The 14,223-nt window shown below is 37.4% G+C and overlaps 1 protein-coding gene across 3 annotated transcripts in view; it reads right to left on the bottom strand.

The window, feature by feature from the left end:
- Window positions 1-14,223, bottom strand: part of UNC79 (unc-79 homolog, NALCN channel complex subunit) — a gene marked incomplete at its 3' end in the record, with an annotated part of 212,806 nt that overhangs the window by 185,385 nt on the left and 13,198 nt on the right. For all 3 annotated transcript variants that reach the window (XM_081228621.1, XM_081228622.1, XM_081228623.1), the window contains exons 4-5: window positions 7,748-7,803; window positions 6,942-7,071 (exon numbers count right to left, since the gene is read on the bottom strand). In XM_081228621.1, coding sequence (XP_081084747.1) covers window positions 6,942-7,071; window positions 7,748-7,803 — 186 coding nt within the window. The remainder of the gene's footprint in view (window positions 1-6,941; window positions 7,072-7,747; window positions 7,804-14,223) is intronic.

Genomic DNA, 14,223 nt, shown 5'->3' with positions numbered 1-14,223 from the left:
AAAATGCAATAAGGATATAGAATATTTGAACTACACAATTAACAAATTTTATTTAACTGATATATTTATGTAGAACACAGTATCAAACAACTGCCAAATATGAGTTCTTTTTAAGTACACAGGAATGTTTACAAAAATGACCATAAGCTCGCCCTAAAGAAAGTGTTAAAATTGTCAGAGGGGGGCTTCCCTGGTGGCGCAGTGGTTGAGAATCTGCCTGCTAATGCAGGGGACACGGGTTCGAGCCCTGGTCTGGGAGGATCCCACATGCCGCGGAGCAACTAGGCCCGTGAGCCACGACTACTGAGCCTGCGCGTCTGGAGCCTGTGCTCCGCAACAAGAGGCCGCGATAGTGAGAGGCCCGCGCACCGCGATGAAGAGTGGCCCCTGCTTGCCACAACTAGAGAAAGCCCTCGCACAGAAACGAAGACGCAACACAGCAAAAATAAATAAATTAACTAATAAAAACTCCTACCCCCAACATCTTCAAAAAAAAAAAAAAAAAAAATTGTCAGAGGAATGAAATAATACAAAGTATGTTGTCTGACTATAGAGGAATCAAGCTATAAATCAATATAAAACTTCACTATGAAAATCCCCATATGATTAGAAATTAATCATCATCCTTCTAAATGACCCATGGGTCAAAGAGGAAACCATGAAGGAACTTAGAACTCAGCAGAGCAGAGGAGGTTTTAGCCCATACAACAAGGCAAGAGACATAAAAGCCTTAAGGACTGAAAAGGAGACATTAAACTGTTATCATTCAACAATAATATAATTGCACACATGAAAAATTTTTTAAAAACAAAACTACAGATTCATTATTAGAATTAAAAAGTGATTTATCAAGGTTGCTGGATATAAGATCAACATACTAGAATTAATTGCATGTCTATATACTAGCAAAAAGATAGAAAATGTAATTTCTAAAAGATATATCATTGACAATAACATCAAAATAAATAAATACCTAGCAACACACTACATGAGCCATAGGCAAGACATCTACACAGAAAACTACAAAACAGCATTGAGGGAAACTAAAGAAAGCCTAAGTAAATGAAGAGAGATACTATGTACATGGACTAGAAGATTCAATATTACACAGATGTCAGTTCCCCAAATTGATCTATAGATTCAAGGCAATTATCAATCAAATCCTAGTTGTTTAGGTATATGTTTGTATGTGTTTAACTTGACAAACTCTTCAACTTAGCAAATAGCTAGGAATAACCTTGAAGGAGGAAGACAAGAAGAAAGAACAGGAAGAAGAGAAAGCAGGGGAGACAAGCAAGAGATCAACAATTACAACAAGGTAGAAAGACTTGCACTGAAGGATATAAAATTTTATTATTAATGTACATTAATTCAGACAGTGTAGTATTGTGAAAAGGAAAAATACACAAATAGAACGAAATAAAGAATCCACAGACAGAGCCATCCTCAACTTGATTTATGACAAAAATGGTACTACAGAGCAGTAATAAAAGGACGATATTGGGCTTCCCTGGTGGTGCAGTGGTTGAGAGTCCGCCTGCCGATGCAGGGGACACAGGTTCGTGCCCCGGTCCGGGAAGATCCCACATGCCGCGGAGCAGCTGGGCCCGTGAGCCATGGCCGCTGAGCCTGCGCATCCGGAGCCTGTGCTCCGCAAACGGGAGAGGCCACAACAGTGAGAGGCCCGCGTACCGCAAAAAAAAATTTTTTAAAGGACGATATTTTCAATAAATGATGTTGAGTCTATCCATAAGAGGAAAAAAAAATTGTCCCTTACCTCACACCATACAGGAAAATTAGTCCCAGATACATCTAAATGTAAAATGTAAAAAACAAATATTCTATAAGATAATGAATAATATTGTCATAATTTTGGAGTAGGGAAAGATTTTCCTAGGATATAAAAAGCACTAATGAAAAAGATTGCTAATTTGATTACATTAAAAATAAGGAGCTCAGTTAATCAAAAGTCATCATTAAGAGAGAGAAAAAATAAGAAAAGATATTTGTAACATATGTAACTGACAAAGATTATACAAAGAGGATATCCAAATGGCCAATAAATATATGAAAAAGTGTTCAACTTCATTAGTAATCAGGGAAACGCAAACTATAAGCACAATAAGGTACTTCTACAAATCCTCGAAAATGACTACAATTTTGAAAACAAATAAAATTAAGTATTGCTCAAAATGTGAAATATAGACAAAAAGAACTCTCATACACTACTAATGGTAGTACAAACTAGTACAACCATTGCTAGGTTTGGAAAACTGTTTGCCATTATCCATTAAAACTGGATAGATTCATACCCTCTGATCCAATAATTCTACCCTAGGCATATATCTAGCAGACGTGTTCATGTGTGTACCAAAAGATATGGGGAAGGATGTTCATGGCAGCATTATTTGTAAGAGCCAAAAAGTGTGAACAACCCAAATATCCATTAATAGTAAAATGGATACATAAACTGTGGTACATACATTTGGTAAAATATTGATATATATATATATATATATATATAGCAATAAAAATGAACAAAGTGCAGTTATGCTCAACCCACGGATAAATCACACACACACAGACACACTGGCACACACACACAAATAATGTGTTATTCCATTTATATAAAATTAAAAACTAGGCAAGAATAATCTCTGATGTTAGAAGTCAGGCTATCAGAGAAATGGGAACAAACCAACCCTGGAACTGAAGATTTAACTGTACTTAAGACAATCAAGATGATGCTGGTCAGACCACCAATAACCAGTTTCAAGATGACTGTCAGAGCTGACTGTTCTGTTTCTGCATGTAGCCCCCTCCCTCCGTCTATAAAAGCTCTTGCCCACTGACTGTTGGCGGGGTGGGGTGGGGGGTGGGGAGGGTGGGGGGGGTGGGAGGGAGGGAGTCAGCCTTTGGACAGGAGTCCCCCCGCCAACCCCCTTGTGTGCCGGCATCCAAAATAAAGCAAACTTTCCTTTCCAAAAAAAAAAAAAGAAGGCAGGCTAGTGGTTACCTGTGGGACAGGAGGAGAAGGTAATCATGGTAGTAAACACGGTGGGAGGTGTTCCACATATACTTAAAATGTGTATTTTTTTACATGTCTATAATGCACCAATAAAATGGTTTAAAACGTTTTAAATTATGTGGACATAAAATCAATATAATAAAAAGATAAATAAGAAGTCAATGAGGAGGAAGTTAGGACATAAAAGGACTGGTAGGCCTTCTTGTATTTTTAACTTGTATACAACTCAAGAATCCAACTCTACTTATGTAGGGTTAGATATCTGGTAGACTAGACCAAAGTTTAACCTTGTAGTGCTATCTTAAGTTATTCTCAATCTACTTTTGCCACAATCTCAGTCTTGGAAAAGTATATCTTGTGCCACATTTTTGTCCTCTAATTCAAATGGAAACTACACAATAATTTGTGTTCATCTTTGTTAACAAAGGCTAAATTATGTACTATTGGCACACTGTAGCAAGAAAATTGCTAAATAATTTCTTTCTCCCCCACAGCAGAGCTTTATAGAACAATATAATGGCTATTTCATTCCCAAGAAACTTGTAATTTTTGTATCTTTAAGACTTGTATTTAATGACCAAAATAATTGGGGTAGTTTTTGTTGTTGATAAATACTAATAACCTCAAAAGAAGCAAACATTGTACATTACCAAATCCTCTCTATTTGATCATCTTCTTCATATGAGCTGTAAATATTCCCATGTTATTATGCTTTAAAAGCAATAAATAAATTAAATACATATATGTATAGTTAAAATTATGGTGAATTACTAACAGTTATTAAATCTAGGTGGCTATATGTGTGTTCATAGTGTTACTCTTTAAACTCTTCTGTATTTGAAAAATGTCATAGTAAGGAGGGGGGGTAACTTTGTATAATTATATACAATATGACCTCTATTGTATTTTAAAATGCTCATCAAAAAAACTGGAGGGGGAAACAAAAACAAAAAAAACAAAAAACTGGAGGGAAATATACCAAAATGTTAATAATGGTCATTTCTAGTTAGTATTTTTTCTTTCTTTCATATTTCTATAATTTTTCTAGAAGCAAATTTTCCTTTTATAAAAAATAAAATTTACTTTTTAAAAAGGAAATAAATCACTGGGAAGACATACAGTGTTGCTGGTCCCTAAGAAAGCATTTCATCTTTGAGCTTCCAAGTCCATAAAATTCTATCTCCACATAATTTTTTTATTGAGAATATTTAGGGTTTTAATGCCACCTAAATACCGAAGATACCCTTTAGTGCATATTTCATTGTCGAAAGCATTGCAGAAAATTTCTAGTGCTCCAGCTAAAGTTTAATTACAGAACTGAACTGAACAGAACAATGTGGATTTTCAGTTAAGATGATCTAGGATCAAATTCAAGCTGTGCTCCTTTATTATCTGTGTGAACTTAGTGCTGTTACTTAAACTCTCTGTCCTACGCTTCATCTGTAACATTGCAAAAAGAAAACTACCTCTCAAGATTTTTGTGAGAATTAACTGAGAAAAATGTCTAGAAAACCCAATATGGTGCTTGGTCCAAAAATTTTGTTCAACTAGGAGAAGGCTAACATATTAAATGAGATACTAAGCAGCTAGAATGACAACAGACAGACAGCCAGTGCTGGATAAATAGTAATACATAGATCAGAATGATTAATTTTTTTCCATGATCCCTTGTTTCCTGCACAAAACACGATGGTCGACTAGCGTGGGAGTTCCAAGAGAGCTGTTTCCCAGGGCCTTGGATAGAGGCTGGCAGGTAGCAGACACATAATGACACACTGAAAGGATGGAAGTGTGTGGAGGTATGAGTACAAGAATGGACTGGAGAACGAATGCCTTTAGACAGAGACATCTTGTTCAGATAAGCCAAGAGAAGATGAGAGTGTCTCTTCTGATCTCAGTAAGCATAGGCTGAATTATTCTGGGGAGACAGGTTTAGCTGGCTCTTCCAAGAGGGTATGGTCACGGGGGTAAATGGAAGTGGCTGTCAGTTTGCCAGGCTTCTCAGATGCTCTGAACAGGCAAATCTCATCATGTGGTTTCTCCACTTAAAACCTGTGCATGGTTTCACTTTGTTGCTAGGATAAAATCCACACTCTTTCACAGGCCCTGTCAGACTTTCTGATTCTCTCTGGCTTTTCTCCTCCTGTCCCTCCACTATCTGGCTGCATATGACTTTTTCCAGTTCCTAAATACGATCATGCTATCTTCGGCCTCCAAGTCTGAACCCATGCAGTTCCTTCTGCCTCAAACTCACATTTTAGCCATTCATGATTCATTCCCCTTATGACTCTATCTATCGGGCGTATATCTTTCAGGCATCAGCTTACATGTCACACACTTGAGGACTTTCCTTGACAACTTAACCCTCCCCAGATTTGCCCACCATCAGGGTGAGTTCAAAGGCCCTTCCTGTGTGTTCCCACAGCTCTCTGTATTTTGCTCTACCTTAGTGCTTATTACACTGTCAGGTAGTTTCCTGGTCTTTCTCCCAGCTGGAATGTTCGCACCAATGTCTTAGCCTGTTTTTTTTAACACTGTATCGCCAGTGCTTAGGTTAATGTCTGGCTAATAGTAGATGCCCCATAAATATTTGTTGAGGAAATTAATGAATTTCCATATCTGGACTGCATTAAGCTCCACGGGGTCTGGTTTTGTGTCAGTTCTTCTAACATCAACACAAAGTATAGTGCCTAGCACTATACTTTCTCTTTCCTACAGTACTCTTCAAATATGTATCAAATGAATAAATTTCATTTGATACTAGTTACCCATTCATACATCACATAAACGCTTATTTCAGGGATCTATTGAGAAGGGATTGGTGTCAAATATTTCCGTCATTTCACCTTTTATTTTATTAGTGCTTCCAACTTCTTGCTTTTACACTCAAATTATCCATTCAGCAACGCTTAAACATTCTCCACTAGCAATGATATAAAACATCAATGATACCAATTTCCATTTTTTAAAATTTACCTGCTATCTACCTTCATCATTTCAATTAATACTATTGTTACCACTAAGGCCAACATTATTTGTTCTGAGTTTAGAATAAGCCCACCAAGGACCATCAATACCTCTAACACTTGGCTTTAATCAGGAACATAAAACAGACACTTGAATTATGTTAAATCCCCTTTGAACCACCTCAAATCACCTTTGGAAAGATGAGTGATGCCAAGAAAAAATTACTTTCTCAGAATATCAGTATACAACTCCACAATAACTTGAATAAAAGCTATGCCAAAATATCCATCTCTTCCATTTTCAGAAAAATATTATACAATTAAGTGGGGGGAGAGGGTAGTCAGGGGCATCAGAAACTCCATTAGCCATAGATTGCTTCTTTGATTTTATAACATATAAACATAAACTACATAAGGGTTAGTTTGTTTGGTTTTTGGTAAATATATGTCTTTACAATAAACTCAATGTTTACTTGTTGGTGATTAATTATACCAGTATTCACCAATGGTTGACTCTTCATGTCTACCTAGGCTTTCAGGGTCATTTAATTTTTATTTAGTGCCTGAACTGGTAATGTTGAAAGCACTCCAAGCCTTCTCAACAGAGCAGCATTAGCCACTTGGGATTTTGCTAAATCTGAGCCAATCTGCAGCATTACTAACTGCTCACACCTTTGCAGTGATCAGCGTTAGCAGTGTTAAGACCAGAGGCCAGATGTACAGCAAATGGGACCGGAACTTAACATGATTTGCTATGATGTCATAAAAGCTTTTGAAATTAATTTTAATTAATTCATTTTTATACCACCTATTTTCAAAAAGGATTTATGATAATGTCTAAAGGCACAGTAAATTTAATCTAGCAAGATTAAAAAACACAAGTAAGTGAGGCAAATGTGGCACAGAAGAAATAAAGATGGGGCATCACAGAGCTATTCTAATCTTACCTGTGTACTGTAAGCCCCTGTACTCGCTTATTGCCCCAGGAGGTTTTAAATTGGGCCAGAAATGGAACAGCATTTGCACAGCTGGAGGTTTCACCTGTGAAGGCCCATAGGCTATCACATACAAAAGATCCTAAAGGAGACAAGAAACATATTTTCACTAGCATCATCAAATAAAAATAAAGGTAGCTCATTCAATATTACCAAAGCAGTGAAAATTCTAACGGAGAGATTGAGGTGGTTAATTTCCCTGGAATCTCATCATCCAGGTGGGCTTTGCAGATTAAATCATATTATAATTTTTTTTATTATTTTTATGGGTCCTGTAAATAAGCCCTCCAGTAGTGTTCAGATGTACACTATCTTTTAACAAATTCTTCTCTCCTCAGAATAACGTGAAAGAAAGATTTTAGAATAGCATAAAGCCAGTTTGCCAAATACTGCATTTTTAAAAACATTTCCCTAAAACATATTTCTTAATAATTCACATCTCCTATTTGAAAGAAGAAAGTTTCCCAAGCAACATTTCAAATCAAGTAAAACTGTCACATAATATAGTATTTGCTAAATTTCAAGAATAAGATATATCCAATTACATTTTCTGTCAAACCACTGTGTTCTTCAAGTATCATTTCTGCTCTAAATGGTAAATAATTAACCAGTAAGGAAAGGATTATAAGTTCTACCATACCAAAATAATAAGACATCAATAAATTTGATCTAAACAATAGTTTTAATATGCAAACAATTTTTACTATATTATACAAATTGAACTTGTGACTATGAGTTTAATGTGGACCCAAACTTACTTTCCAGACTTCTTGTTTATATTTCATGAGGCATTCCAATAATTGACAATGATATACTGTAAGGAAGAAAATATAATTTGAACATGAAATGTAAATACCAGACAAAAGATCCTTTAAAATAAACTATATTAGTCTAAATTATATTAGACTTTTCACTCTAATCATTAAATTAGAAATTACTTATTTTCATATATTCATGCCTTTCAAAAATCATATAAGCCCTTGACTTTATCAAGCTTTATTCCAAGATCCTTGAGAAGTATTTTATTCATCTTAACAAAGGAAACATTAAGAAAACTCCCTAGTAATCATACTTTTATAACATAAACTTATATCAATATAATCAAGAACTACATGGGGAAAAAATAGCTTAATAGGATCATAATAAAAGCTTACATTTATTGAGCGTTCATTATGTGCCAGGTACTGAGCTAAGAGCTTTATGTATTATGTATCTCATAACCACCATGTTGCAGTTAAAAAAGTGAGGTTTAGTTTCCTACCTTGCCCAAGGTTGGACAGATAGCAAGTGACAGACTGATGGATTAGAATGGCAATCTTTTATCACCAACTCCATCTTGTTGAGGAGTCCTTAAAAGCTATACAACAGCAATCTTCTTTGATTTGCCTGTTTACTTGAGGAATAAAGATACCTTCACCCTAGTTAGATACCCGTTGTATACCTTCCCTAATCTACCTGCCAACCCTATCATGGCACTGAAGCAGGTCTCCCTTTACTCACCGATGACCTCCATGTCGTTCAATTCTATGGACATTTATCAGTCTGCCTCCCACTTGACTTTCAGCAACATTTAGCACTGATGACCACCCTCTTTCCTTGACTTCATGACTGACCCTCTCCTGTTACCTGTGGCAGACACTGTTGTTGCTACTCAACTGCTATCAACAACCCTTTCTTCCTTGTTCAGTTCCCAGTACACAGACTGCCAAGCAAGACAATTTCCCAGATTCTGTTGCAGCTAGGGGTGGCCATGTGACTCAGTGTTGGCCAGCAAGACCTAAGAAAGAATCTGCTGAGGAGCTTCTGAGACTCATTTTTCCTCTTTGACAGAAGGAAAGAGGCACACCAGGAGACCTTTCTCTGATTACCCTGACTGATCCTATTTTTGATAGGATTTGATAGGATATCTTTTTGAAACCTGTTTTTAGATGTAGTTATGTAAGAATACAATAACCTCCACTGTGGCATATCTTGCAAACATGAGGAGAAGTTCAAGAGAAACACAAAGATGGCATCTCAGGCCCCTGATACTGCGGAGCTATCTCCAAGACTTCTTCTTCCACTGGGCCAGTATCTGTTGGAGTTCCTGAAGGCCTGGTCATAAGTCAAATCCACTTTTCATTCTGTGCTCTCTTGTAAGCAATGTCACACTCATATACAGCAATATCTCAGAGATATTGCAGGTTCCATTCCAGATCACAGCAAGAAAGCAAATACTGCAATAACACGAATCATACAAATTTTTTGGTTTCTCCATGCATATAACAGTTATGTTTGCACTACACAAACATTAAGTATATTAATGTATACTTTATATAAACATAAAGTATATATTAAGTAGTCTGTTCAGTGTGCAATAGCAATATATCTTAAAAACCAATGTACACACCTCATTTTTAAAATATTTCATTGCTAAAAAATGCTAACCATTGTCTGACAATGTAGGGTTGCCACAAAACTTCAATTTGTAAAAAGCACAGTATCTGTGAAGCACAGTAGAGCAAAGTGCACTAAAAGGAGGTATGCCTGTACAACTTCAGGTACCCGCTATATGCAATTCAGTGAATAGCACTGGACACTTACATGAGGGCTCAAAGTTCATTACTTGTAGCTCAGAACTCAGTTCTGAGTTCATAATACAACTTCCTAATTACTATTACCTCTTTATTCTGAAGAAACATGATTTATTTGCAATTTTGTGTTTTGGATATGTATAACTATTACTGAGGTTATGTGTGATTTTTTTCCACAGTTTTATTAAGATATAATTGACATATGACATTGTATTCGTCTAAGGTATATCATCTCCTCTCAAATGCCTCAAAGACACTTTTAACATAACATGTCCAAAGTAGACCTTATGATCTTCCCTTAGAAACCTGGTCTTTCTCTTCCAGTGTCTCTTTTTGCAGTGAATGGAACCACCATGCACCCAGTTCAGAAGCCAGAATGCAACCATATCCAATACATCACCACACCCTATCAATTTTACTTCCTAAATAGCCCTCGGATGTATCCACTTTTCTCGGCCTCAATCAACCCTGACTTTTACATGCCTAGACAAATGCAATGGCCTCCTCATGGGTCAATCTGTATCCACTCCAGCTCCTTCTTAATCCACGCTCAACTGCAGCTCGGGTGACACACACACCACCACTCAGCACACTGCAGCACTTTTCCATTAGACTTGGGATAAACACAGGACTCCCAGAGCCCACGACATCCTGCATGTTCTGGCCTGCAGAAGTCTACAGTCTCATCTCACACCAGGCAGCCCTCACTCTGAGCTCCAGCTACAATGACCCTTCAGTCCCACCTGCTTGCCAGGCTCCCTTCTGACATATGAGATTCCTCTGCCTGGAAACCTCCACTCCCTGATAGGCCTTGTTAATGCTACTCATCCATCAGTCCTCAAACCAAAGGTTATATTCCCAGAAGAGCCCTCCCTGACCTCTTCAATAAAAGGAAAATCCCCTTTTATAGGGTCTCATCGTAGCACAATGTACATCTTTTGAAGAATTTGTCACAATTGAAACTGGGCATTTGCTGTTACAATTATTTGATTAATGTCTTCTCCTTCCACCACACGATAAGCTTTATGAAGAGAGGAAAGGGATCGGTTCTGTTTTACTAATTATGGTGTTCCCAGTGCCTGGCACATAGCAGATACTCAGTAACTGTTTGTTGAGTATATAAATGGTCCTCTAGACTTGGAATTTTGTGAAGCCATGACTGAGTTCTCAAGCGCAGATGCTCCGGGGTACTTTCTCTTACATGGCGTCTGCTATTCTCCATATGTTTGCTACACGAACCTTGCTCAGAGGAGTGCACTGACTGCCCATGAACAGACCTAGAGAGTCTCTTTATTTAAACTGCTTCCCCTCCTCAAAAATATACAGTGGAGAAAAGACAGTCTCTTCAATAAGTGGTGCTGGGAAAACTGGACAGCTACATGTAGAAGAATGAAATTAGAACACTCCCTAACACCATACACAAAAATAAGCTCCAAATGGGTTAAAGACCTAAATGTAAGGCCAGACACTATAAAACGCTTAGAGGAAAACATAGGCAGAACACTCTTTGACATAAATCGCAGCAAGAGCTTTTCTGACCCACCTCCTAGAGTAATGAAAATAAAAACAAAAATAAACTAATGGGACCTAATGAAACTTCAAAGGTTTTGCACAGCAAAGGAAACCACAGGGTTTCCCTGGTGGCGCAGTGGTTGAGAGTCCGCCTGCCGATGCAGGGGACGCAGGTTCGTGCCCCGGTCCAGGAAGATCCCACATGCCGCAGAGCGGCTGGGCCCATGAGCCATGGCCGCTGAGCCTGCGCGTCCGGAGCCTGTGCTCCGCAACAGGAGAAGCCACAGCAGTGAGAGGCCCATGTACCGCAAAAAAAAAAAGGAAACCACAAACAAGATGAAGAGACAACCCTCAGAATAGGAGAAAATATTTGCAAACAAAGCAACTGACAAAGGATTAATCTTCAAAATATACAAGCAGCTCATGCAGCTCAACATCAAAAAAACAAACAACCCAATCAAAAAATGGGCAGACGACCTAAATAGACATTTCTCCAAAGAAGACACACGGATGGCCAACAAACACATGAAAAGATGCTCAACATCACTAATTACTAGAGAGTGCAAATCAAAACTACAATGAGGTATCACCTCACACCGGTCAGAATGGCCATCATCAAAAAATCTACAAACAATAAATGCTGGAGAGGGTGTGGAGAAAAGGAAACCCCCTTACACTGTTGGTGGGAATGTAAATTGATACAGACACTATGGAGAACAGTATGGAGGTTCCTTAAAAAACTAAAAATAGAACTACCATACGACCCAGCAATCCCACTACTGGGCATATACCCAGAGAAAACCATAATTCAAAAAGACACATGCACCCCAACGTTCATAGCATCACTATTTACAATAGCCAGGTCATGGAAGCAACCTAAATGTCCATCAACAGAGGAACATATAAAGAAGATGTGGAACATATATACAATGGAATATCACTCAGTCGTAAAAAGGAACAAAATTGGGTGACTTACAGAGACGTGGATGGACCTAGAGAGTGTCATACAGAGTGAAGTAAGTCAGAAAGAGAAAAACAAATATTGTATATTAATACATATACTGTATATTAATACAAATATTGTACATATATGTGGAATCTAGAAAAATTGTATAGATGATCTTAATTGCCAAACAGAAATAGAGACACAGACGTAGAGAACAAATGGATACCAAGGGGGAAAGGGGTGGGGGTGGGAAGAATTGGGAGATTGGGATTGACTCATATACACTATTGATACTATGTATAAAATAGACAACTGATGGGAACATACTATATAGAACAGGAAACTTTACTTAATGCACTGTAGTGTCCTAAATGGAGGGGATATATGTATTTGTATGGCTGACTCATTTTGCTGTGCAGTAGTAGAAGCTAACACAATACTGCAAAGCAACTATACTCCAACGAAAATTTAAAAATAAATAAATAAATTGCTTCTCCTCTCAGAACGCCCCATTTACCTTATCAATCAAAATTCTATCTGTATTTTAAGACCCATTCTTTGCTCAAGTGGCACAAAGCCTTTCCTGATCTTTTCAACCCATAGAGTTCTCTTCTCTGATGAATTAATACAGTCTATAGTATTTATTTGGTACTTTTTACATACTACTTTACATTATAAATTAATAACTTATGTAAACATGCCTAATCTTCCCAATGAGACATAAGCTCCATAGCAAGCATCATATCTTATATTTCAGGGTGGTTTTCACAATGCCTAGCACGGAGCCATGTACACAGGAGTTACGCAATGAATTCCTGGTGCCTGAGCAAGAACCCTGCTCCATCCTTGATACACAATCAGCTACAAGGACCAGGTTGCCACTTGCTGTCTCCCCTGGTAAAAGTTCAAAGGATAATGATGCCCTACCCGCTTGATCTCAGAGAGTCCCCTGGTGGATAGCACCTCACTTCTTATGTTTCCCCCATTACAAGATTAATTTGGGGTCCCAAATGTCATTCTTAGTACAGAATAGCTGGCTATACACGTTCCCCCATGAACAGATGAAGATACAGATTAAGAAATAACAGAACTATTTGATCACAGTGATTTCCCAATGAAACGTTCAACTCCAAGAAGACAATGGCAGATTGTAGAGATCCGTGTTGCCGTTTGCTGAGCAGTGCTTATGATGTGTCAAATCACTATGCTAAGAAAGCACTTCACACACACTTAAGTCATTAAATCCTCACAACAACATTTGAAGGTACTACAGGAAGATTTCCCATTTTATAGATGAGGGAACTTGGTCTTAGGGGAGTTAAAGAACTTGCTCAAGGTTAAGCTACCGGGCAATCTGTGCTGAGCTCAGATGTGAACCCACAGACCCTTAACCTCAAAGCACACGATCCTACCCAACCTGCTCTACTGCCTCCCAACTTCGAAATTAGGACCAAACCCTGATAATGAGACTGTAGTTAACTAACTAGATTCTGTGTGAAGGGGTTTTTCTCAGGACATAAAATCCAATAAATACAAATGACATTATGAGGATCCTTTAAGCCAGAATGAGACACGAGGTATAACTTCCCCAAAAATATACATTTTAATTAAATGCACATAATAATCATAAGGAATTTCATATTTAAAGGACGATACTCCAGGCTAAGAAGCATTAAGATTTTAAATGAAAAAAAAATTGTTTTCCTTCTGCTGAGTCAAAAACGCAATGATTATTCATTATGTAATTAAGCAGAAGGCTGAAAACAGGGCCATCAAATTTGTTTACTTTCCAAATGAAAATAAAAACTGAGTTCCTATCTTAGCATGTGACTCCACCAGTCAGACCCCTTTTAGGTCAGTTTCCCAAAGTTCATCTGCAATTACACTGATGAATGGAAATCCAACAGAATATATCAGATTAAATCTGTCCCACATTACTAGAAATCAAAGAAACACAGATCAAAATGACATATTACTTTTTATCTGTCCATCTCTATACAAATGTTATAATAACATTCAATGACAGGTTACATGTACATTCACGTATAATTAGTGGAAATGTAACAAACGATTTATGTGCAAGGATATTCATGCGGTATTAGAGTAGCGAATTCACAAAATAGTCCCAGTGGTTATCTTTAGTTGTTAGAATTGCCAGTGACTTTTATATTTCTAATTTAATTATTTCTATATATTTATATTC

The sequence above is a fragment of the Mesoplodon bidens genome (assembly GCF_964165515.1).
Source record: "Mesoplodon bidens genome assembly, chromosome: 3".
NCBI lineage: Eukaryota > Metazoa > Chordata > Mammalia > Artiodactyla > Ziphiidae > Mesoplodon > Mesoplodon bidens.
Note: the sequence above shows the minus strand (reverse complement) of the source record. Positions and strands in the feature narration are given on the sequence as shown.